At 36.6% G+C, this 27,965-nt stretch overlaps 1 protein-coding gene across 2 annotated transcripts; it reads left to right on the top strand.

Moving 5' to 3' along the window:
* On the top strand, window positions 1-27,696 carry LOC148078909 (chromodomain Y-like protein 2). Of its 2 annotated transcripts, none has more exons than XM_087792910.1 (7): window positions 1-447; window positions 10,474-11,053; window positions 18,817-19,034; window positions 24,524-24,696; window positions 24,751-24,961; window positions 25,043-25,186; window positions 25,850-27,696. In XM_087792910.1, the coding sequence occupies exons 1-7, from the start codon at window positions 424-426 to the stop codon at window positions 25,997-25,999; spliced, it is 1,500 nt and encodes a 499-aa protein (XP_087649036.1). In that variant the 5' UTR covers window positions 1-423; the 3' UTR covers window positions 26,000-27,696. The 2 variants fall into 2 exon arrangements, with proteins under 2 accessions (XP_087649036.1, XP_087649035.1); XM_087792909.1 differs by having other exon boundaries at window positions 10,474-11,077.
* The last annotated feature ends 269 nt before the right edge of the window (window positions 27,697-27,965 follow it).

The following is a 27,965-nucleotide window of genomic DNA, read 5'->3' as shown; positions in this document are numbered from 1 at the left end:
TAAAACAAAAAAAACCACTTGTCTTGTGGAGGATGTTTGTGGACCATAAAGTGGGGAAGCGAACAGGTGGGGAGGCTCATGTTCAGCTGGAGTCCCTGAACACCTCACTGTCGTCTCCTGTTGACGAGTCCGTTTGTAACAGATCTCAGTGACACTTGCGAGGCCATTTAGCAGTCGGATTCCTTCCGTGGACTATTTCTCCGTCTTTCACTTCAGTTCGGGCCTCTGTCAACAGCACCGCCCCAACGCTTGTTTGTTTGGAACGCCGAGCGATCCATCGCGGAGCGCCGGGCTCGATTGACACTGTCTGCTGATCTGCTGCGGATCCACCGCCAGGCTGCTCGCTAATTCCCGACCAGAGTCGCCTCCAGAAAGACACCATAGCAGCCAGAGACGCCGCTCCGCCGGAGCCCGCACCCGAGAATGTCTTCAGGAGATCTTTACGAGGTAGGATCAGCGCAAGTCCGAAGGAAATACCCGCTAATATTGACGAATAATGGAATTAGGAAGTAAAGGGGAGGCGTCGCGTAGTACGCTGTGGAAACGCGGTGTCCTAAGCCCTTTAACACGGCGAACTAACCCGCTTCAAGCGTCACAAACGTCAGTTTTCTCGCACTTTATATCGCTTTTAGGCGTCTTTCACACATTTGATGGCGGCGGTGGTGTGGAGATGTCGTGTGTTTGGTGGCTTGAACTCCTTTAGCAGTTGAAAGTGGAGGTGAAGTGACAGCAGCGGCGCGGAGCGGGCGGGCAGGCTGAAGCTACGGATGGCTGTGGAGGTGCGCACACTCGCACGGTTCTCCTCTCCTCACGCAGCAAAACATACCATAGTACCTCCAGAAGCAGAGTCAACTCCTCTGTAATCCTGACATCTAAATGTGTGTTTTATAACTCCCCTTGTTGTTGAGCGTCTAAAGTTGTCCAGAAGATGAAGGATGAGAAGGTCATGATCAGTTGGAGATGTCAAGCCACGCACACACAATCGTAGATAAGTGGACTCACAAAAACAAAAACAAGAAGTGGGTTCACAAAAACTTCAGCTTGTTAGGGAAAGATATTGTTATCAGTTGTGGACACACACGACCCTTGCTGATATCATGTTTAAGACAATAGTTCGTTGAGTTGTGAACAAATGGATGGACTCTTACATGTGACATCCTTCCAGGGGTTCTTTCAAGCCAGCATATTTAATGTTATGCATATATGTTAAGTTACTAGAAGTCTTTTTATCTTGTATTTATTTATTTATTGCACCTATAATGATCATAATTTTGCACTGAACATGAGCTTCCTAGACTGTGTGAAGCATGCAGTGGTCAGCACCTAGCACATCATTGACATCATTTGTGCTGTATATCGCTGATTCACTTCTGCCTCCATTTCAGTGAAGATTGCATGATTCTTGAACCCAAAGACTTGATGAATGAATTAGGTAGCACGTCTGCTCCCACCCTGGCAATGTCCGAATTCTGCCTGTTGGACTGTTATTTGATTAACATCTTGAATTGTTCATGATAAAGACATCCCATGGACAGTTAACACACGTCAACGTTGGAAAATTAAATGTAACATAATGTATAATAACACTGCACCTTATAAATAAAATTATTATTATATTTAGCTGGCTATTTTATCAAATATTCCGCTTCTCTTATTTCAAATGATGGTACTCAAATAGCAGACTCTATGACTTTAAAACATTGGAAACAAATTTAATAATCTATTTAAATTATTTTTATTGAAACTTCATCAGCCTGTCACTGTGTTGAGTTATGCTCTCAAATGTTTATCTCAATTCTGAAAAGTGTGTAATGTTCAATCTAAGTAACTTAAATGAATTCAATTCTGTAAGCAAATAATATAAACAGTTTAGCTTAATATTGTATATTTTTATATGTAAGATATACATTTTTAATGCTTCCTTATTACCTTGTTGGTGTAAAATCACGAGAGAAGAAAGGATGGAGTGTGAGCAGCTTGTCTAGCTATAAGGGTGATGTGTTGGTGATCAAGAGTTGACTTTAAACCAGTGGTCAATAAAGATAAGAACTGCTGGTCCTCTTCTCAGAGTGATAATCTAGTTGAGATGTGAGGGTGAAATTTTGTTGCAATGTGCACAAGATACAAGAAAACATTGTATTTTTTGATGTTCAAGAGTGAAGAAATCAGATGGATTTATTTTTGTAGCTGTAAAGGTCAACTAATGTGGAAACCCAACCCTCATGACTTACTCACATGTTTCAAATGTTGAGGTCTTCCTCTCCAAGATGCAATAAGTCCCTCACCATGACCATGTTTTGAAGTTATTACTTTATAAAGTTCTTCCCTAGTGTAGTATGTTGGTGAACGAGAAGTTACGAGAGCAAACTCCATTATAATAATAATGGTATTCACTCCTCCTCCAGCCTGCTGTAATCACGCCTGCATTTTTTATACAACGAATCAAAGTTGAGACCTCCAGAATTGAGTACACATGGTGAGAAATCTTGATGTTTGAACTTCCACAGCAGAGCTGGCGTGATTATGGTAAACAATATTTCTCCTCAAGAAAAGGAGAAATATTTCATGGACAGGGCTTAAACACATTTTCTAATATAAATATTACATAAAAAGAGAGTTTTGTACAAACACACGCATACTGATGAGTACAAGATCAATTTAAGAGAGACTTTCATCAACAAATGACCTTTACGGTTTTTTTTGTTGTTTTTTCCTGTTTAACCCTCACTTATGTGGGCGCTAATAATATAATTCTTGATCCTAATAAGTAACAAATGTTCCTCTAAACACGCTTAAGTTTAGTTTTAGTTTCATCCTTGCAAGTGTAATACATTCTTGAAAGTCCCCACCTGTTACACAAACTAAACTCTTTTAGACTAGAACAGAATAAGTTATCCCTATCCTCCGTTTGATCACTGACGCTTGCTTCACTCCCACACCATCACAACATATTTTACAAACCACACTTGCTCTATTATGAAACACTGCTGAAGTCATAAGAGCAATCCAGTCATACCAAGGTCAATCATTTCCTCATAATGAGTTATTGAGAGTAAGTGTCATCAATAAATGACCCTTTCAAAATAAACTATTGTAACCGAAAGACATTTTCATTAGCAAACAAAAAATGAATCCAACAATTGCAACCGGAACCGTTAAACCTTCTTGCGTAAATAGCCAGCAATCAGTCCAGTGTTCGAAATACCCGTCTGCAGTCTACATTTACAGGTTGATATTTCAAGATTGCAGAAGAAAAATTAAACGACCTGCAATTTTGCAGAATGTCAAAAAAAAAGCCTCTAAAAGTCAGCTAGGGTACGGTGAAAAAGCTGCAATCCACGCATCCGATCCAAGCAGTTGAATAACTATTTTTGCGCTGAGGTCAGGCACCAGTGCTAATGAAGCAGCAACGAGAGAAACTTTCAGTCGACTTCGTGAAAGTCAACAATAACAAACATTCTTGTTAGTGTTAATGTTGACTTCATCATTGGAATCTGCCTCAATCCAATAAATTGCGAGTTTGTGTTTAATACTTGTATGAAGGCTTGAACGAAATTTCACAAATTTTTAGGACAATGATGTCACAAAAATAAGTTTAACAAGTTTAGTTAAGTCATAACACAGTTTAACGCTTTACTAACTTACTTTTAAATCGTGTTGATCACAGATCAAATGATGATCCAAGAAATATCTTGTCTTTATTCAATAAATCCTGCACGAAGCAGTATCTGTCAATACTGATGTTATTATTGAGTGTTTCTTGTATTAAAATTGTTTTTCAAACTGATCATGAACAAAAGTCATTCAGTCTTCTGTGCTCTAAGGTCCTTCTATGTATGAAAACCTTTGGGGAATCGAATTCGGACTAGTTTATTGGATTTGTTTACAAAATTTGTGTTGTTCTAATATGTGATTATACTAAACGTGCTTCATTTACTTACATTTATTCTTAAAATCGTATTCATTTTAAAGCAGGGAAGACTCTAAGAATAATTTCATTTGACTTGTTTATTCTAAGTGTTATTCCAAAATTGTTATTTTTATTTAGTTCTGGACTTTTTGTGATCACTTATTTGTGATCATTGTGCTTTTCCCTCATTTTCATGGACTCCTGTGTTTGTCTTATGTGTCTTGCCCTTTTAAAGCATATATTTTAACTGTGTATTGTTTTTGATTGTTAAAGTGCTTTGTGACCCTGGTCTAGAAAGGTGCTTTAGAAATGACTATTACTTTCTTACTTACTTGATAATCTTGTCATTTGCAGGGTTGTTTGCACTTTGTTCCTCATTGTCACTCTTAGTATTTTCTTTCACCAATTTGTCAACTTCAGAGACTGTCTATGTATTTTTTAGGTTATACAGAAACAAAGTTTACAATTTAACTTTTTTCTTTTTATTATTTTCTTTTTGTTCTCAAAATGCTGATAAACCTCAAACTATTTATTTGAATAAATACCATCTTTGTAATTCTTTATGCTATTATTGTTGTGTTACCGTGATTACTATGTTGTGTGAAAGGATGATGTGTGGGTGTGATGACAAGTACATTTATTAATTGGTTGATATACTTCTAGTTGTAGTACCACAAGGAAGAGGGAGATGAAAGACCATCATGGAATAATAACTTTGCTGTAGAGGAGGATCTGTGAACATTGAAATTAAAAGTAATGGTTCAAATGGGTTACAAAAATGGGTTACAAAACTATATATAATGTAAATGTGGGCATAATTGGGTTGAAAAGGTTGTAGTATGGAGGTTTTTGTATTTACAGAAATAATTTTCAAATTGCAGAACACATTTTTGACATTTTGCAATATTGCACTGCAATCTCATTTCAATAACCTTTTGTTTTTTTTACTATGAATTGAATTTGCATGTTTTTATTTACTCCTTCCTGTTGTATTTTAGTTACTTTGATTGTGTGTTGTAGTGAATGTATCGGAGCACCTTCTAATAGTCATTATTATTATTATTAATATTACTACTAAATAACAGTGGTAGACTTTGCATTTCAGACGTAGGCCATCAGTGACATCATACTTGGTCCAACCTTAATTAATCCACCTCATAATAACATCAATATAAAACCAATGTTGGGGAATCATACAGAATCATCACCCATTAATATAGGCTGTCCAAGCAACACTTAATTTCCACAACAAATTACCCAATAAGCTCAATAAGATGACATTCATCATTTAGAGTAGGAAACTAAGATTACCGATAAATCTGCCAAATATAAAAAATAAAAGCCGATATTGAGAGATAGTCAGCAACGACTTAAGTATCTGAGCTTCAACTGATTCGTCCAAAAATATATACATATTCACAACCAAATCTATCAGTTCTACTCCTTGAGTCACAGTGTATACTTTTCAATATTTTGCGCCACTAACAAGGTGCTTAGCTGATTGCTTGTCTCAGTTCACTTGAAGTGCATGCAGGCCAGCGATCTTGATTCTGCTGGCCTCGCACAAAATTGTTGTCAGTGACATTACTTGCTAACTGAAACATAACTGGATAAAACCCTAACATTGTATTTGATACTGGAAGCTGTGCAGCCAGGTGATAATGTGAATAATCATACAACTTACTTACACATACTACATCTGAGTATGTTTAGGTTAGCAGTTTAGGCTAGCAGAGAATCCTTTACTGGCCCTGACTGTCCACCACTGCTAAATTAGGATGATAAAAAATGCATTATTGTTTTTAATATCATGTAATTCAACCAGTCTTGTCTTTTTAAAATTCCATTTTTTTTTTCTCTGTGCAATCTTCATTTTGTGAGGCACATTTAATGAATTATTAGGTTGTCACTTTTCTTTTGTGTGTGATCCTTGATTTCCTCAAATATCACTTTCTATCGTCAAGAGAATACCTTTGTAAACCATTCTTTTTTATTTGTTGTCTATAATATTTTATTCTAAAATAGGTGATGCTGATGTGTTTTACTCCTTAATTTAGAAAATGATTGCCTTTGTTGAACCATAGATACATTTGCTTGCATAAATACAATGAAACGATTATGCAATCATGGTGTCAAACATACCAATTAAACCTTGTTTCATTGTTTCTCTTTACTGTGGCGAGAAAATGTCACACTGAGAAAGTCATTTAAATGATGATGAAATATATTAAGATATATTAAAAGGTAAGAAAGCCGGACTGTGAAATTACACATTGTAAGTGAGAATACTTCCTTGGTAGCATCATTGCTCTAAAGCAAATTATTTTTTATTGGAAAGGTCAACGGTTTCCAAATCTGCTGCATTTCATCTGTTCTTTTGTACCACTTTGTCTAGTGCTTTTTTCACTGACTAAATTACTGCTTTTAAGAAAGCTTGTATTGTGATGAGTCATGTGATTTTGGTGGTAAAGTGCCTAACACTGTGAGCATCACAAGAATAATAATAATTACCTTAGCCTCTCAGATATGACTGGCATATATGCTGTCATACATCATTTTGAGGGAAGAATAAATAATTGGATTATCATTTAATTATGCTTTATATATATATATATATATATATATAAATCATACATTGTTTTGTATATGTCATACATCGACATACAATCAAATACTTTTCAACATTATTTTAATTGGCAATCAAACAATTTTCCGCTGTAATAAATTCTATCCGTACACTGTTGATCAAACAAGATGTTTTTAGAGATTAAAAAGGACAAAAGAGTTCTTATTATTTATACTTTTTATGGGCTTGTTTATGGGTGTCTGAGCAATATGTGTGTTATGTATTCTTCTATTATGTTACTTAATTTCATTCACATTATTAAAAATGAAAATGTTGATAATGCTTCTCCTGACAAAAAGGGCCATCTTGGTGTTAACTAAAATCAGTTTTAGTCTAGATTTTATTTATTGAAGGTGTATCTATGGTTTATTACATGATTAACACATTTAACACGGAATCAGAAGAAAACTGTTTTTCTTCCTGAAGCACAAAAATCTTCTGCTTTACAAACTTCAATTCCCATCTATGCACATCATTTCTTCAGTTTCCATATTCATTGTATAATCTTTGTGACAAAACGGCTCGTAGGTGTGGCAAAGTTTAACTATTTTCTGTGCATAAATGGAAAACCAAAATTACTTAATGGTTCAGATTTGGACCCCATTCCATGAGTTTGACAAATGTGGGGTATAATCTATTTGGAAATGTTTATACAATACATTGATATTGTTTAGATGTACTCGGTTTTATATTGAAAATTAAAAAATTGGAACGTTAAAAGACACCTCAATTAAATTCCATTCGACAATGAAGCGCACAAGCAGAAATGTGATACTTTTACACGTTCTAATAAGCCTGTTTGATCATTGAATGACCTGCATATTCACTTTAAGTATACTGGCTCTTGTTTTGGAGTAAAGTAAGAGTGGAGCCTTAGAAAAATGCTCCACATTCTGCCTCGCCACATTAAATAAGAGCAAGCTTGTATTGTTGAGGCATTATTTTCACTGTTCATGGCTTGAGAAACTAAACCGTACAACAAGAGTTTTTTCATGAGACCTCAAAAAAAGCATCATGGAGAGGGAGTGAGAGTGATGGCTTCTGGCTTGAGTGCTGCAGCTCTTGTTATTTGAAAGAAAAATCTTGTAATTTCTCAAGCTTGTTCAAATCTTAATGAGTATCCCGTCACTAATGTACTCATGTGAGTTGAGTGCATTCCTTCAGCCACAAACATATGCCTCATTATTTAAAGGGAAACTATTGTGATAACCCAACTCTCCTGACTCACTCTCATGGTTCTTTTTCTCCAAGCTCCAGTAATTCCTTCTTCAAAATAGTAGTGTAATGCATACAGTTTGACTTGTGAGATTGTAATTGTAATGAACTTTGGGATACACACTCTCGCACACAGACCAGCCATACACACCACCATGCTAAAGTGCATACTGATGTCAGGATGTAACTGGTGTACAAAACCCTGAAGTGAACTGAACTGGTTCTTTCATTTAGTTGTGCTGCCATTATCATATTAGACATGTTGTCCGTGTTTTATAAACTCGCTACTAGTTACATAGCTTTCGAAGACCTTGGTTGTGATCCCTGACAGCTATTTCTCTGCTTCTATCAAGTTTATGCCAAAATAATTCCACACAACTGGTGCTGGCACTAAACCTCCTGCAGTGTCAGCTTCTGGGGAGCATGACATCCTTGTGCAACAGGTTAAAGCGACATGTTTTCTCTCAGCTAGTTCTGCTTGGTTCTGGTCTTTTACGATCTTAAGTCACGTGAATACAAGACGGTTGAAAGACGATGAAATTAATCATTTAGCCTTAATTTTAATAATTTAGTCATTACAATTTGTGAAAATGTTTATTTTTGCACTTTGTCATTCTACGTCCATAAAATCTAAATAACCCACGTGAACTTTAAATAATTGGGTTAATGAAGCATCATTGTGTACATACAAGAAAAGACCATCAAGCTAATAGGAGAAACTTTACCAATTTGTTACTAAAATCTGAAACAAAATGACTCTGTGCTGTTATTGAGGGCCAATACTCCTATATTACCCCAAATTACCCCAAAGCTCTTGTATTTTTAAGTAGACAGCCAAAGTAGACAAGAAAACTTGAATCTGATTGTATGGATCATATTTGTCTTCTGGACCTCAGTGCGCAATTTAAAATTCATCATACCACCCTGTAATTGACACTGTACCCCGAGTTGTACAACATGTCCAAATCGAGTTTTGTTATTATAGCCAAATTGCAGCAACAACCTAAGCCACTCTTCCATTGTTATGTCTGTGACTAGTTTGCCTTGTTTTATTTAGCTCTAATCTGTCTGGTTTAAAGTCTGCTTGTGCTATATGTACGCCGTGCTAGTTCTGTCTTGGCTCCAAAGATCCTCTCGATCACATAGCTCCGAGGCTTCACCTTGGTGGGCAAATTTGGGCACTCTCTTTGCACCAGTTGGTCCCTGGCAGATACCTGAGCCACTCCCTTAGATGTCAGCCATCATAGTACTTTTGGAATTCATGGTTATGAGAGGGTTATTGTATTGTTTTGTTTTTTTAATAATAAGAGATTGTAAATCAAATTTATAATAGCTGTTATGGTCTTTAAACCAACAAATAATGTCCGTGAACATGTAATATGCAAATAATACAGTTTAATAAAGTGTAAAATCGTTTAAAAGACCTGGAAATGTATTGCACATTTTGAAAAAGCAATTTAAATAATACATTGGATTTAATTTAAACATAAGTCAAGCTCACACTTGAACAACAGTTGAACTAGACATATGTCAAACTAGTTTACCAGTCTAACCCCTCAAAACACTATAATACTAATGACTTAATAGAAACGTTTATCATTGTTATTTTCCTTTTTTGACAATAAGGAAATCTGCAATACAAATAATAGGACAGTGGAACATTAGGGTCCTGGAGTGCATACTGGGAGGAGCATGTTCTAACCTTACATTACCAGCAACTCAAAATATAAATAAGTAGATTGCCTATTGCTTTTAAATACTACAAACGTTTTTTAAAAGTGGTTATTTGTAACTTAAATCTGCAAGAAATTGTAGGAAATTATTTATTGAATTAAATATGCACTAAAATAATTGTAGGTCTTTCATGCTACTTTTTGTATATCTTTCTGTCTAGTGTTGTCTGACGTGCTCAGCTTCCTCATTAATTGCAAAGAGGCTTCCAGCACAGCAGAAGATCGAAAGCCCAAATAAATGCTTGATCAGTTAGTTTGAATGATGTCAGTAGTCTTGCTGCAAAAGCTCTCAGATTCAACCCAAGGCTTTCCAGGCCTCACATATGGCTCAGAATCATTAAATGTACATGACTATCTGAAGCAAACATCTGCAAAATGTTGGATTAGAAGAATGTTAAATGTTTGGTCCCAGCATAAGATTCAGTCCAATTGTTGAAGAGTTAGAAGGGTAGTGTGGCTATGTTGGTTCCACTGTAGAATAGTTCAGTTGGTTATTAACGCTGGATATGGTTATAACATACAGTAGGTGGTATTCCTGTAACTGTTGTAGTTTTCCCTAAATCTCCACAACTGGTCCAGAAAGCGGGAAAATAATAGTAAACCATGAAAGGGACAGGACAGCCACTTTTTGCAAATTTTGTCCCTAATGGTAAATGTATTGGAATAATAATGTTACGGTGGCTATGTAGAATGTGGCCCCTTGTATAATTTATGCACCTGCCTGTTGTTTAGTAGTTAAGACTGAATGTTTTTCCCCATGGCGCAAGTTTCATACCTCAGGTATCTAGTTTTGTCAATTCTTGAATGAGGGAAGTTGTTTTATTACTCGTTGTTAGCTGTGGTTAATACATTTAAGTGAGATATATGGTGTCTTTACAGCATTTAGTTTACAACTTTCTCAAGGCCTTTGATAGTGACTAAGTTACATTTATTATAATAATTGAATTAATGTTCTTATGTTTGTTTGCCTTTGTGTGTTCTTGCGATAGGTGGAGCGGATTGTGGACAAGAGGCGGAGCAAAAAGGGCAAATGGGAGTATTTAATTAGGTGGAAAGGCTACGGAAGTAAAGAAGACACCTGGGAGCCTGAGCATCATCTACTTCACTGCGAGGAGTTCATTGATCAGTTCAACAGCTTGCAACTGCACTCTTACAAGCAAGACAAACTCCCCAAAAACCGGAGTAGAACAGTCATCCCTAGCCACACGTCTGCAAGAGACAATTCCAGAGCTCCCTCTGAAGTCCGCAAGAAGAAAAGCAGTCTTGGCCCAGCTGTGGGGGTTCGAGTGGGAGCTGTTTTAGGCCTTGGAAGTAAAGGGTCAGCGTCTGCTCAAAGACAGAGGAAGCTGGAAGGCCCACCTGTGAATGCTGTAGTTCACCGAATGGGAAAATCCATTATGTACAAGACTCCTCCACTAGGGGAACCCCGGTATGTGGCCCCTTTGAGGAAACCTCATAATGGACTCCAGAATGGAGAGATGGAAACACACTTGTACAGAGCACCAGCTCGACCACATCAACCTCTGTCGGACACGGCTAAGGAAGAGTTCGGTGATGTGAATACTTCAGGTCAGCAGTTAACCAACGCTCTGGGTAAGACACCAGATTTATAGCGTGATGAATTCACTGATTCAATATGATTGACTTTCATTGAATTACTAATTACAATTTAATTTAAAAAAAATACTTTTTTAATGGCAGTTATTGGATTATAAATTTTAGCATCACGGTTGTTAAAACCTCACCCTCAAGTTGTGATGAGCGACATTAATCCGTAAGTAAAAATCATTGTTCTTTTCAGTTCTGGTTCTGCTAAATGACCAGTCATTACGTTAATTAATTTTTTATCTTTTGGTTTCAAAACAAATGAGAGCAGTTATGACTGTTAAGAGTCATTCGGTCTGTAAATAATGCAACTCCTTAGTCAAGTACTCAAGACATTACTACGAATATATCGTTGTTCCTACAGTATTGTAATATATCATATATTTTCCCACATATACCCCTGTAGCCCTAATTATACAAACTATGCTTCTCTGCCGACTTTCCGTGCAGTAGAAAACACAATCACAGAAATAGTTCATCCAGTCACAATTTTGACTAAAGAACATCTCGATTAATCGATACATTTTTCTGAGAACACGAATTTCACTCTTAAAAGGTTCTATCTATTGTATACGAAACATAAAATGCTATTTTATAATCAAATCCTTATGGTATAAAGAAAGAATGCAAATCATATTACATAATCAAAGATTTATTCTGGGCTCACTTGAGGTCAGGGAATAACATTTTGGTAGCATATCAAACATATTGTGAATAGAATGTATCTAAATATTGAACTTATCTCTCATCTGTAACATTGGAAACATTCTTAACGGCAGCACGAAGGACAGAAGAATACATGAAAAAAGATTGGTGCACTGTCAGCATAATAAATAAATTCAAGAATATTAATAAGTTTTCACATTTGTTCTTTTAGCAGCATGTATAACCCCCTTAAACTGGGAAATGTGACAATATCACAATAACATTAGTAGCCCAGGACTGGATTGTTGTAGCTCTATTTAACTTAAAATATAGGCTGCCGTGTGTCTAAGATGTGTGGTAACCATGTCACATATCCGCTGGGTAATGCCCTCTGCTTCATGTCCCATACGCTTTGTCCCAACGCTGTGGGGATTGTAGGCTGAGAAGAACCACTCACTGCTTTTAGCATGGCTGAATGTGACACATATAGTTAGTAATTCAACGAAGTTGGGGAGTCGTGTATATGAATACTGAATACTGTCACATATAGTGCTTTTGGCATCTTTGTCATCATTAACCAACTTAATGTGACTTCAAACTGCACTCCGTCTTGCCCTTGTCATCCTGTCAGTGTCCCGCTTCTCATTTGTCTCGTTGTTTTCGTCAGAGCTCTGCTTCGCTTATGTTCCTGTGTGTGCGTCAAGTACGTCTGGCTTCAAGTGAGCCCTCATGCGGACTCGACAATGTATTTTAATCAAGGAATCTCTTATAAACAGTTAATCGACAATCGGTTAATTGTTTGCATCCCTAATTCCTACCCTTCCTTAAATTATGTTACTTTACAACATATTACCATTTTGTTATTAATACTGAAATAGCGTAAATTCAATCGCATGACTGGACACTACGTTTGCCTTTAGTGGTGTTCACTAACTATAATTGGCTCATGGTTCTATTCAAATCTACCCAAAATAGTGAAAGATTAGTTCATAAATCAAAGCATACAATTTAATCATTTGACAAAATAAATAAATTAACTGTGCTGCCATGCTAATGTGGCAAGTTTCACATGTTCTTGAATGGAAGTTTTTTGATTTAATAAATGCATACTGTGTTTTGAAAGTCATCTGGTATGAGGTATTTGACAGAGGTGTACGTTATCAAAGTGATTTTCTATTTGTATACTAAATTAAAATAACGCTCTGTATACAAACCTTTCAGAGAGTTTTCTTTTATTACTGTAGGTAGGTACTGATAACTATTTCAGTCGTGGGTCACAGTCCAGACACTGTCACACTCAAGTTAATGATTATAGTTGCTGAACTCGGACAGAAGATGTTGTTAACTTAACTTGTTAACATAATTTGGTGTGAAACTATTGTTTCTGAAAGGCTTTTCATTGTTTAAGCGTAAATAGGTGTAATGAAATGCCATCTAAAACATAAGACCTGTTAATGTAGATATTATTGCCATTTAATACCTTCATTTTTATTAATATTATTGCCATGTGTTATAAAACAAAAAATGTTAACACTATTGACTCTTCCATTTCCTGTAATTTGTATTTGTAGTTATAGCATGGCAATGGCAAGATACTAATCTCAGTCATCACAATAAAATATACCGTTAACTAAAATTATACAAGAGAAAAAAATATTCATTATTAAGTGATAAATCATCCATATACTTCATACTCAATATTTTGATTTTATTGAATTGGAGTCCGGAGCTAAATATGCTGAGGTCAACAATGTTTGTCTGAATAAGAGGAAGTAAAATTGCAAAAACAAATGTATGTTATGCAGGAATGCTGCCAGTAATTTGTCAAACTGAGGGTGGAAATAATTTTAAAAAATGAAGTAACACAATTATTAAAATAGTTTGCTCTATTTATTGCCATTATTTGGCAATGATGGTACGATACGATGAGAAGGACATCTGATCGTACCGTCATTCTCTCTCTCTCTCCGTTTTAGTATTCCTTTTGTGTCGCTAGATTGTATGTTCCTGTATGAGCCAGTGGTGGCTGGCCCATAGAGGGTGCTGGGGCGCCGCCCTTCCACCTATTTCCCCGTTTTTTATTTCTTTATCTTTTATCTTTTATCTTTTATTATTATTATTATTATTATTATTATTTTTATTTTTATTTTTTACAAATGTTACAAACTGTTAATCAACAGTAATGCTTTCCTATGTCTGTAGAATTATTTACACTGATAAACTATATTTGTATATAAACAAGTAATAAACAACAAAATAAACATTATTATTTATCTGTCTGTGAAGGTTCTCATTCATCCAGGTTATGGTTATCCAAACGGTTCAAAAGCGATAAGAGCTTTTTATTTGTGTAGGCTTTTCCTTAACTTTCTTGGGGCTGCTGTCTTTGTCTCTATGTTATCTTGGCCTTTTAAAGCATGTATTTTAAGTAAGTAAGAATACGCTTAGAAATAGGCCTGAAATTACTGAGGTTAGTTGGGTCCACAATGGCATGTTTAAATGTATTGGGAAAAACCCCTGTGGAAAGGGAGAGGTTTACCATTTTGGTAACCCAGGGGCCAATTACATCAAACACTTATAATAATATAATAATAAAGAGCCTTCATGGAAGAACGTCTGACGAGCAAGAGGAGGGTTTCACACAGGGGAGAGATTTTATCTTTGATCAATTAAATTTTGTCAGTAATAAATCTCAACAAATCATTGCTGTCAGATTCACAGAGGACAGGGGTGATTGGAGCAGCAGGACACATGAGAGAATACATTGTGTCAAACAACACTTTGGGCTTTTTCTTATTTGTTGTTACCAGTTTCCGAATGTAATCAGATCTGGCAGTTTCCATCATCTCATTGTATGAGGACATCAGATCCCTAATGTGAAGTCTGTGCGCCTCAAGTTTAGTGGACTTCCAGACTCAGGAGATCTTCATTTATCCAAGGGCACCGTTTTTTCGGAATTTTCAAGTTCGATTCAACAGGTGCCACTTGATCCAGTATTTCAACACAATGAGTAGTGAAACAGTGAATCAAATTGTCCATGTTAAGGCAGTCATAGAAAGAAAGAGGGTCAAACTTAGCAGAAAAACTGTATGGTTCTGATTTTTAAGCGCTTTGTGACCCTAGTCTGAGAAAGGCGCTGTAAAAATAACAATAACTTACTTACTGTGTAGAGTTCGAGAAAGAAGTTTCACCTCTCATCTGAGAAGCTTCTTCAGTTCTGAAGTAAAGAAGTTTGGACCCGTTTTGGCTTCAAAACAAAGCCAGACAATGGCAAAGTCATAAGTGCCATGCAATCTACAATATGGAATCTGGGTATGTGGGTCAGCTTGAGTTCATGATTTTGTCATGTTACATGTAACTAACTCGTGCACATTTAATATGGCTGATGTTAAGCATGTAATAACATTCAATGTTTGCCATGCTATGACGGTTTTTGTACAATTACATTCTTTATCGTTGTTCCAACAGTATGGCAATATATCGTATCATCACGTGTCATATTGCCAGCTTCTTGCCAATACACAGCTCTCACTATAGTGGTGTACAGGTGGATTCATTTTAGATATTACTATAAAAATAATGGATACGTTTTTGTCAGACATGTTTGCTTTGTGTCGAGGTGGAAAAAGGCAATCAATTTGCTATAAATTAAGTTTGCTGCCAAACTATTATGTGGAATGACGAGGGGGTTGTCAACTTCTTTATTGTGAAGTAGGAGTCAATAAGAACATAAGTTATAGTGCAACTTAATTTAACTTAAAAAAGCAGAAGGACTTTTCTCATCGAGATTGAGGCTGTTAAGTAGATTCAGAGATTTTATGTCTGGTATTATGACTTCTACAATGGAACTTAAGATAGGATGTAAAGTATGGCCCTTAACTTTGGGCTCACTATATTACTTTATAACCAGCACATATGAACCAATGCTTCCCTCCATGATAATGGTCTTGTTTAACTTCCCCACAAGATTTCATTAGTTTAATCCAAACATCATCTCTCTCTGAACAGAAAACTGCTTTTAGCGTTAGTCCGGGGTTACCCTCGCCCAAATGAACTCCATGGGATTTTTCTGTGGCACATCAGTATACTTATCTCAAAGAAATAAATTAACATTTATTTTTCTCAGATGATTTGATCAATCAGTTTGTATATTACAAATTCATCTTGGAAAGAGGACAGAACAATGGTATTTTATTGTTATCTTTAACTAACCAACTCTCAGTTACTTAAATTCAAGTGTATTTTATGTTTTGATTCACTTCTTCTGTAAGTACATCCTAATATAACAAGTACACAATAGCATGTAAAGCTTAATTATCCAGATCCATGATTGACATTCTGTATTTCACCATGAAGATACTGCTGTCGGCTAATTCATTATTCTGCATGTAGGTAGCGCATTTATGATGATGTAGATATGAAAGTAGTGAATGAACTGACTACATTTTAGATGTGAAAATTCAGGTTCCAGAACCATGCACCTGGGTCCTCCGTACTCAAGCTTGAATATTCATGCAATCAAGGAAAATTCGACATCAGTGATTCCTGCTGCGACTGCTCGCATGTCAAACCCCCCTTGATTACGGAAATAAGTGGAAGCTATCTTGGCACATTTTTTGACAAGCCTGACAGCTGAACACGTCCAGCTAAACGTAAGTGAATTATAGAAAGTGCTCCTGCAGAAGATTTTATTACCAAGGCTTCTTTATAAGAAGGGAATTCAAGGAAAAATGATTCTCAGTCATGAAAAAAGAAAAGTAGCGAGCTTTGTCAGCTCCTGGTCAGTCATAATCTAAAATCTAAAATGTTATTTTTGGTACAAATAATTATAATCTAGGGACATTGTAAAGAAAGAAATGTGCAAAGATAAGGCTGATTTATAATAGAATATACCCATGTCCCAAAGGAGATCTCCAGATATTAATAAAATCGATCAAATATTATAAGTGAAAATGAAACCAGGAACATGAAACAACAGTACGGACCAGAATATCACGGTTTCATTTTATTTGTATTCATTTATTGTTTATTTTTTGTATTATTTAGATGTTATTTTATCCTCGTTCATTGTTGGGATCTTGCAGAATTTCAATGTTCATATAGCTGCAGAGGGCGTAATGATTGCTGCCATTTCGCTGCCGGAGGTTTCATTGAAAATTACAAAAACTATGGTAACACATAAAATTTTCAATGATTTGCAAACCAAATATTTTTTTGTTAAAAAATCAATACAGCGCTGTCGAATAACGATACAGTATCGTGGAAAATCTATTTTCCAAAACCCTGGCCATAATTTCTGAATGTGTTCTGAAATAGTGTAGGAGATTTTCTTTTCTCCTCCCGAAAAGATGTCCCCTGTGTCAGGTGAGCAGTAATTATTGTAATTGTGTGACAATTTGTCACTCTGTTGGGTGAAAAACCCTCCAAAAGGTTGGACACTATTTTGACCACTCTTTGAATGTTTCGTTGTTTTAAACCTGCTACAAATTGTCTGCACAACAGTTCTGTGCAACCTGAGGCCACCATGCTTGGTTTGGAAAGCTCCACTAGACAATGTGCTGAATTTGCTAAATAATTAGCCACACACACAAACACACACACATTCTATACTGAAGCAACAAAGCTACTCTACACAAAATGAACACCAAGAGGCTTCCTATTTAAGTTAAGACGGGTATATGATGATTTGATGATGAGATATGAGTCTGGGTACCTTCTCTGGGCTCTTTGTCACACTGAAATCAGCTGCTTTTATTTACTGAATACTTGGAACAGTAAGAAAACAACATGTGACAGTCAAAATGATGCTATGTACGATACGCTCATATTTTTATCACATTGTTCATGATAAGTATTTTCTATTCCAAGTCATGAGAAATGTAAGCGACATAATACCGCACAGCTCTGGAGGCTCCGGGAAGTTTCTGAAGAAAAGAGGTTTGCCTTTGAATTGCAAATGTAGCAGCTTTTCGATATCACACCTTCAAAGGTTTTAGTTTAGCAAAACAACACTCTTGGTTGCAGTTTTAGTTCAGTTTTGTGATGGTGGAAAGTTTTGACACAGAAAAATCTGACCAGTGCCGGCGGGAAGCTGATGATGTGAGGAGACGCAGCGATTTTCCAAAGCAGGGTCTCAGTGCACCTCTGACAGATGTGGCGCTCCTCATATCAGATACAGAATGTGCTCTTGTTATCGCTTTGCTTTGAAAAGGGGTTGTTGCAAAGGAATTTAAGGGAATACCATAGTTGTTTTGATTTTCAATTGTGCCAGCATATTTTAGTTTTAAACCTCTATAGCCATTATGAAACCATTTGCTCCATTTTATTTCTCCTTTAATTTAAAAATAATGTGTAATATTTCTAATTAACAAACGGATTCATCCAGATTTCTCCACAAATATAAATATAGTTTTATTCTGCATGGACTATATTATTTATAGTATTCTATTAAACTTCACTTGAACAATTTAACAAGTAAGATTCAAGGGTCTCATGGCTTCTGATTTGTGTATGCAGCATCCAGGAGGTTATAACTGATGTCACATGCAGTTGTGTAAGAGAGTAGTGCGCCTTAAATCAGTTACCGGTACATGTTTTTGCCTTTATTGTTAAAACAATGTGTTTCTTGTGGTGAAGTGGAAAAAACAAGCCAATCCCCGTGGGGGGCATCTGCTGCGCCATCTTGGAATGGCAAATGAGGAAACGATCACACGAGGAAAGGTTATGTCCAAACGGCATTGGATCAGTTTAGCTGAGATCATCTTCATCATCTTTAACAATTAGAATCAAAATAATCCACAACTCTGCTGTCAACCCAAGTAGCTGCTGCAATGCTGGGCTGGATTTTACAGTTCACTTAAACATAAACTTCCATTTAAAAATCAAAAGAGCAATTACAAAGAATACAGTTTAATAATCTGATTTGTGAAGGAAAAAGAAAAAGATGTTTTTTTTTACCAACCTAGATCTTCTTTTAGTGAACTGCTAATAGGAATTGCACATTTGCAACATCCAATGTCTAATATTGAATGATCTACTCCAATCATTGGTAGCATACATGCTGTCTCTCATTTTTCTTGCAGACCCACCTCTGGCCAATGACAAGATGCATTTGCACAGCTCGGTCAAGCGGAAACTGGCCGAGGAGAAAGGCTACGTGTTCGACAAGCGGCTCAGGTACAACGTGCGACAGAACGAGAGCAACTGTCGATACAGAGACATCGTGGTGAGGAAGGAGGAGGGATTCACTCATGTTCTGCTGTCCAGCCAAACCACTGACAACAACGCTTTGACACCAGAGGTGATTTTGACATCTTCAGCATCAAAGCACACATCTTGGCAGTATAGCACGATGCTATATGCGCTTACGTATCATATTTCATAACACTGTATTTTTGCATGTACTTTCCAAGATCTAGATCTTTCCTATCACTCCAATGACACTTGCAACAAGCACTAGAGCTACTGTGGCGACTATTAATTGAACAAGAACGGACTTAACAACATTCATTTAACGTCCAGATCAAACTCTCAACTTTGAAAGCACAACAATGTCAGCATCACAAAAATGGATCATAAAAAAAGAAAAAACTAGCAAAAAGACCAAAAAGTGTCATTTTATTATATTGCAAAAATATTATGTATGTGTTGGGTCCACCCCCTTAAACGATGTGTTGATTCAAGTTTCTCTCAAATTGATCTTGGACATCGATCAGTATGTGTCTTTTTGCACAAAATGCTCTTCTTATAAAGATATTTACAGCATAAAGTGTGCTTATGCCCCGCTTTAGCATGACTGAAAACAGTCTGTTTTTGCTGAACCGAAGTCTCGTGCAAGCGACCACACCCATTCTCCTGTGATTGTTCAGGGGTCAAAGGTAGGTAGTGACTAGACCACACCTCTGGTTTCAGGGACACCTCCCAATCAAAATGGATCAAACATGGCATAATCTACAGTAGTACCTGACGTCAGTATATCAAATACTGTGATAGGATTTACATCAACATGTTTATCATTTTTTAAGAGGTGCTTGTGTAGGAATTGCATCATGATGGCAACCAACACCCAGGACATCTGCTGCAGAGAAATAAGTAAGGTGAGTGACTACAGCTAAATGTAATATCAGAGAATTTCAGTTTGAACTTTTCCAAGTTGGGAGAATGCAGTGTAGCAGCTGTCACTCAAATGCCTCACAATAATATTAGGAGAAAAAGATACTAGAAAAAGTTCAAATACATTTATCTCAGTATAGTCAATTGAATTCTATTTATTAGCCAGATTAATCCTGCTATTGCAGTGTTAACTCTGTGTAACATGCTCTTTTCTTTTTAATTCTAGGTCCTTAGGTGGATCAGGTAAAGTGTATTACAGAAGACCCGGGATTTGAACCAAACTGTCTGAAGCCATACACACTACAAAATATGCATTGTAACATATTTAGGGATGATTTTTAAGTAACTTGAAAACATATGTTGGATGTTGTGTAATAAAAGGTATTTTTCTTTTTCACCTTTATCTTTTTTTATTTTCAACAGACATATAAAAGTAACATCTTATTAGAAGAAAGTAGAGGCTGCATGTAGGAAGGGTGGAAGACAAATTGACACAAAAATTTTTTTTTCTTTCTTTTGGGAAATGTAGGAATTCTAGAGAACGTCATTTGTCGGATCCCAGGTAATTCCCCAACAGTCAAGTTAGTCTTGAGTTCCTTCTGCCTCTCCTCCAAACCGGGACACATGTCTGGCAACAAACTCCTCTTCGGACAAACTTTCAAGGTTGTCACTCAGGGAATTCGGGATGTTAATCTGTTTCAACTCATGCACGAATGTATGTGGCTCCACCAGAACTTCTTCAAACACAGGTTTTATCAGCTGTTCAGTATAAGGAACTATAAAACAAAAAAAACAATAATTTTGATTCAGTTCCACAATAATTTTCTTTTGTTAATTTCAACTTGTCTTTTCTTTATTTCATAAGGTTACCTAAAGTCGGTGCTTCCTTCACGGTTTTGACAGTTCCTTGGCCTTTCTTGTACTTGAGAAAAGACGACCTGTACACTCTTGAGTCGTGGCTTTAGTTCATCCAACTTTCTCATTGTGATGCAAAGCCAGGTGTAGTCTGTGAATTCATAGAAATATTCAATATGCATGTTCTTGGGCTCATTCAACACACTGAGATGATTCTTAAATCATCACCTGGTGAGTCAGCTCTCATATCACCACCATTTTGTCTTTCTTTTGAAGCTGTAAATAATGTTGCTCTGAATTCCACTTATGAACGGTTACAGGTTCCAGTTGGTTAAAAGCATGTTCTCGTAAAGTATTGTGCTCAAAGATCTTGACGTTAATAGCTTTTATTACCTGAGAGAAGTGTTCATAGTTGAAGTAAGTGGTTGAATGTCTGAATGAAAATTATATCTTCTACACCTAACTGAAGCCTGTGTTGCTGTTTACAATCTGAAAAGTGGAATAACAAAAATGTCCATTAATACTAATACACTTGATGGATTAACGCACATTACACACACCCTTTTGCAATTTATATCTTAGATTTTTATAATATTTATCTTTGCCATTCCTTTTTATTTAATTTCTACAGTGTATTTTCTATTTTGCATTTTCAACATGTCTCTCCCATTACTGGCATTTCTGTTTTAAAATGTCTCTCTGTGAGATGAATAAAGAATGTATTTAATAGACTATATAGTTTTTCTTCTATGACCTGCAACTGAGATGACTTTATTGATTGATAACAACAGAAACACATACCTGTGCTTCTCATGTGTGCCTGTTGTGTTCTGTAGCACTTCTGTGTCGCTGTTGTTTTCATAATTTGCTGAGCTCATGTTGACATTAATCACCAGGTTGTGATGTTTCTGAGACAGAAATATGACTTTCTAATAGGCTGTACAGTAAATGTGAAAAATGTGTTTGTCTCACTTTATCTCTATGAACTCTCCGCTCACTCTTTTAGGGTGTTAACAGAGAAACACGAGGTGCGTTCAAGGGCCAACATAATATAGGACATTTTAAACTCAGCCGTGAACTCTGTTTTATAAAGCGCCATGTTGGCGTATATAAAGAAGAAATAATTAAAATAAGGTTTGCTGCTCAATGTACACATAATGACAACAAAGGAGGAGCATATTTTTTACATCATAATGGGCTCAGTTCTCCTGACCTATCGTTCTGCGAGAATTCAGACGGGGGAGGACTTAGTTATAACTTCAAAACGGAGCAAAGTAATGATGAGTAACTTACTGCATGTTGGAGAAGAAGACTTTAACAGTTATATATAATCAACATTTTTTCAACGTTTCTGTGACAAAGGTTTTTATTTTTCAACCGCCATGAGTCGCACACTAGCTCTTCACTTGATAACATTGGATGGGCATCTGCACTAAACTGCTTTACAAAAGTGGATTTTGGATGATGTTGCATCTATTGCCATCATGGCAAGAGTATGTACTGAATCTTTCAGGAATAGGAAATATGAAACAGACAGAATTTGTGACTTTTTCTAACACAGCATAGCTTGAGCCCCTTCAGTTTTCACAACAATTTGCAATTACACTAATATAGCACTAGGTGGAGCTAGAAGCTCCAGAGCTGCTGAACTATAGTATTTTTTACTTTTAATTCTAAAAAATTGTAGAATTGTTTTTCATGTTGTATATGCCCCCTCTATACTCAATGTTAGTTCTTTACAACAAGTATAAATCATAACAAACCCGTTCCTGCTTGTATCTAAAAATATTTCCACGAATGAAAAGTTAAGTTTTACATAGAGCAGGCAGGCATTTTGTGTCTCACATCTCCTCAGCACTGATTCAGTGCAGTCTGGTCAAACGTGATGCGTCACCAGATGCTTCATTAGTCAGTAAACAAGTGTATTTATAAAAGCTCTCTTGACAGTATCAGTGAGCTGGGTAGGCCATATGATTAATGGCCTATTGTCCTATTGTGGTGAAGGGGCACACGGTGGTGCAGTGGTTAGCACGAACGCCTCACAGCCAGAGGGTGAGATCTAGTGTGTGAAGTTTGCATGTTCTCCCCCAGTGCTGCGTGGGTTCACTGCGAGCACTCCAGTTTCTTCCCACAGTACAAAAACATACAGAGGTTTATTGGGGAAATTGCCGGTGTGTGTGTATGGTTGTGTGTCTTTGTGTGTCTGTCCTGTGACAGACTGGCGTCCTGTCCAGGGTGTCCCCTACTTTTCGCCCAATGACACTTGGATAGGCTCCAGCCCTTCTTTCATTCTCATTCGGAAAATGAATTAATGAATGAACTTGTAGTGGCGTATTGCCTCATTATTGTCTTTGTTTTCAGAAACATAACTTTCAAGGCCTCCAAAAATAAAAAGTGGGTTGACTGAACTGTTGATTTAGGCACAGAATCATGATCAAGATGGATCTATTTGCATGCGGTTTCCACGCATTTTCTTCTGTGATTTGTTGATTGGCAGCTAAAGATTTCATGCCACTCAAACTCCCACCATAAAATTAGCATAACAAGCTGGAGCCCCAATGTAATTAAAGTGACGCTTCAGTTGAAAAAGTTAAAATGTAACGCTATCATGGTGCTCAGACCAGGTTGGATGCACTTTAAAGCATTCCTGACAAATCACACCAATTTACTGTATATTAGATTAAATGTTTTAAAAAAAGAATAGCTGAAGTTCTGTAAGATTAGGCAGGTCAATAATACATTTATACACTGATAATGTATATTTACAAATAGTCTCGTATTTTCGAGGCCTAAAAGGACTTATCAAGGCTGTTCAAATATCTTCTCATCTCTCTCTAAAGAGGGAATAAAGGAGCCTGAATATTTAAGTCCATGAATGAGTGTCTTCCGTCTGCCTTTTTAATACCTTTGCATTTTATAATCTTTTAAGTCATTCAAGATGGACCTAATGTACGCACATGGAGGCTATTTTTAGCTGTTCGGCTACCTACGTAGCAACCAGATAAGCTAATTTCTATTTTCTACATACCTTACTGTCACTCAAGTATCCGTCTTCCCATGTGTTTTTGTATACCTCTGTCAATGTGTATAATACTGGCTCTTTTGTCAGTGAACTTCTTCAAATTGTCAAGTATTTTATGACGACAAAAAAATTATGAGTCCAGATTTTTCACCACAAAGTTACATTCAAACAATAAATTATTTTAAACTCGCTTGATTAAATGAATGAATGGAAGAAAAAAAAAAGTGAATTTCTAAGTCAGATGAATAAAGTATCTATCTAACTATCTATTTATCTAAAAAAAGTAAAACATATATCGATTCACACACTCTTGTCATTGTGCGGATGGACACACATAATAATATGCTCATCAGAAGGGTGGCTCATGTGAAGTTTGGAGAACCAGGAAGGCTGTATTGACATGTGTACAGGGCAATATTGGGAATAGGAGTACTATGAAAAAGAAAAAGAGGAAGACAACCAATGGTCCGTGGGTGCTGTGAAGGAGGACATTATGAATAAGAATGATGAAGATAGAAAAAGATAGACAGTGACAAAACCCTTTGAGAAATGCTATAAGGGTAGGAAAAGACACAGTGAAAAAAAAACATTGAATTTGTCATTTCTTTGTCATTTCTTTGCTATTTCTAGCTACTCCTGAAAATCATTCACAATGTTTCGAGTAATGCTGTAGACCAACACACGCCAGCTAAAACAGAAACAAAGAGACAAAACAGTGTATTTTCTGTTTTTACCTGGTAAAGAAAAATAGTAAAAGTGTTGTCTCTGTCAGTGAAAGATGTCCATATCATTTCTTTCAGATAATGAAGGAACTGTGTCGAGCACTGGGGAATGCTGCTGCAGACGATAGTAAATTATTACTACTGAGCTCTGTGGGGTCTATTTTCTGCAGTGGCATTGAGCCGTCATACTTGATAGGTCGTCTTTCCACCGACCGTAGGAAAGAGAGCAGTCGAATCGCAGACGCTGTGAGGTAAGAAGTTATTTCGCTTAATTTATGTTTGCTAAATCCTCCACCATCCTGCAGGGACTTTGTGCTGGCGTTCATCCACTTCAAGAAGCCAATCGTAGTGGCTATAAACGGCCCTGCTCTGGGTTTAGGAGCCTCCATCTTGCCTCTGTGTGATGTGGTCTGGGCCAGTGAGAGAGCCTGGTTCCAGACTCCGTGTGCGGCACTTCATCTCACACCGTCGGGCTGCTCCTCCTACACCTTTCCTCAGATTCTGGGAGTAGCTCTGGTGGGTCCAGGTTCTATCAACTATCAGGTAGTCAAGCACTGGTTCATGCCACTAAATGAGGTTTTCTTCTTTCACTGACAGGCCAATGAGATGCTGTTCTGTGGAAGAAAACTGACGGCGCAGGAAGCCTGCAGTCGAGGTCTGGTGTCACAAGTCTTCTGGCCCACAACCTTCAACCAAGAAGTGATGCTGCGTGTGAAGGAGATGGCGTCTTGTAATGCTGTGGTACGAACCTAGACTAAACAAAATATTTGACCAATCACACTTGCTCCGGAGGAAGTATTTCTGAATTTACAACTCAATTGCACAAGTCCAACATTTTTGCTATAAACTATTGATGCACTGTTACAGTCAATCCACCTTGTTTTTGCCTTGGACTTTTCTCACTAATGACAACAATATATATAAGCAGCTGCAAATTAATTTAATTTTTGTAAATTTGCAAAAGAACATGTTGATAGCATCGATAACATCCCCATCTCATGCATTAAGTTTTTTTTTTTTTTTTTTTCTGCTCCTGTAAAACTGTGATGATCTCCAAATGGTTTGACAGCTTAAAAAAAATATGGCCAAACATCAGCTGCTCACACACTTTAAGTTGAAATTACTTAGAAGAGTCAGAGTTGAAGATGCTTTGGTTTTGTTGTTTGGAAAAGACAAGATTAAAAAATAAAAATGTCTGTTGGAGAAGTTTGTGGTTAGTTTGGAGTCGAACTTGGTGAGGCCACCATCAGATGGTTTGGACAGAGACTGGGGCCTGTTTGAGTAGGTTGTACCAGAAAGGTTGAAAAACTAGGATGAGATGGTTATAAAGATCCCAAGACACCCAGCTATAATAATCAAAGTGCTTAAAAGTCAAACTCACCTCCCATCTCTCTCTCTCAAAAGGTTTTAGAAGAATCCAAATGCCTTGTGAGGAGTATCCTGGTGTCCATCCTGGAGGAAGTGAACGAGAAAGAGTGTCAGATGTTGAAGCAGCTGTGGTGTTCGACCAAAGGACTGGAAGCACTCTTCTCTTACCTTCACAACAAGGCGTGAAGAATCGTGTTCCAGATTGAGTTCCATGAAATCTGCTCCGAATCTTTTCATTCTGGATCGTCCAGATATTTATTCTTCTCTTAAGAAGTTACAAGGCCAAATGTGTAAGGCAGAAATGTAAAGTGGGCTTGTTTTTTTTCTCTGAAAATGATCAGGGTGTGTTAGTATGACAGCACATGATGAATTGAGAGTTTATATTAATATATATATTTATTTATGATCTTTCCACAGGTTCAGTTTAAGGGTTTCTTAGACATTTGTTAAAAAACAGTGAGAACCAAAGTTTGTATGAAGAGGAATGTTTACATGGACAGCAACAACACATCCATTTAATCTCATAACTACCAAAGCTTGTTCAACAAGATGGAAGAATAACAACGTAGGCCAACTTGTTGTTACTTCATTTTTTCACATTGGCACATAAACTAACTGTGACAACTCTGGTCATATTCCCTCCAACATTGCTGTCCATCTAAACAAACATAATGATTATTTTGTCATTACGTGTTTTGACAATACTCCTGTTGTTGACGTTGCTTTTAATCACTACATATGTAAAACAGGGTTGATGAAGCTTCATGAAGCAGTGTCCCAATTTTCCAAGCTCAGTAGATGGCACTGCTGATTTAAAAATGGTGGGAGGTTTATTCAAATAGCTTCTCAAAATCAAGATCTCCATATGTTTAGCCTCTAGATCTTATAGAACATATTTTTACAGATTCAATTTTGAACCCTATATGTTAAAATTAAGCTTTGAAGAAGCAGAAGTTGAATTAATTTTCTGATCAAACCTCTTCACAAAACTATTTTCAAGGTTTAATTTAATGTCTAGGGTAGATATGAATCTGAATATATTTATTTAGGACACTGATAAAGAGCTGTAAGCTCTAGAGTGGAAAATACAACTGAAGCATGTCACTTCGCCCGACAAAGAGACGAAACCAGGATGCGGAGAACTGGTTTGATCTGCGACATGTCTTCATCTCGCCTCCTGCTCAACTACCATACGAGTCATAGATTACCCAACCATACCCATGTGATGTTGCATCAGATTTAGGATGTTGAGCTCCATTCTCCTCCCAGCAAACATTCTTGTCTTTGCTTTAACAGCTGGGTTATCCAAAGAAAAATTGATTATTACATCTGCTCTGATTCAGAAATGTTTGTTAATCTGTCTTTGTCTCGATCTTTCTGGTGTGGACAATATTTAGAACCGTTTAAGTGTTTTGTCAATCTCAGAAGACGTTTGTCCACTTTGGCCATGAGAAGATGGTGACGGCATGTTAATCTCTGTACATATCAACGTGCTGCCTGTGGGAATATCTTGAATATCAGGGGGTCTTTTGTACATTTATTGTAAGTATTGTTAAAAATGTTATTTTTCTATTTATTTGAAATGACAATGTGGATGTGCAGTGTGATTGTGCCAGCCCTAACAGCAGCATTTAATTTAAAATGAGCTCCTTTATCTAAAGCAAAATGTATAGAGTCATGACAATGTTTACTTTAGTTTGGCTCTAGATTTGGGTGTAAATGTAATGTAAAATTATTGGATATATTTGAAGACTTGTGTTTTACAGGTTTAGAGGTTTTAAGAAAATTGTTGGTGGTTGTTTTCTTGTCATATTTATTTCTTTAGATTTGCAGTAAATGTTTATGATTTAAAACAAAGAAATAAATAGAGACTGACTTGTGAATGTGTTGGGTTTCTAGTCACACTCAAGTGTCTTTTTAGGGAGTACTTGATGGTAACAAGGATCCATCTCTTACCATAGTTTAATAAATTTAGGTTACACTTTAAATGTATTTCTGTTTTTTTCGATAAAGTTTTGTTTAAACTGTGATCACTAACTAGTCCCGGATGTATTGTATCCTTTGAAAATGTCGCCTCAGCTGTAATGAACTTAAAAGAGATACAGGAACTCCTAGAAAAACGACTATAAAACAATAAGTAGGGAAACGACCT

Source organism: Callionymus lyra, chromosome 6 (genome assembly GCF_982586985.1).
Source record: "Callionymus lyra chromosome 6, fCalLyr1.hap1.1, whole genome shotgun sequence".
Lineage (NCBI taxonomy): Eukaryota > Metazoa > Chordata > Actinopteri > Syngnathiformes > Callionymidae > Callionymus > Callionymus lyra.
Note: the sequence above shows the minus strand (reverse complement) of the source record. Positions and strands in the feature narration are given on the sequence as shown.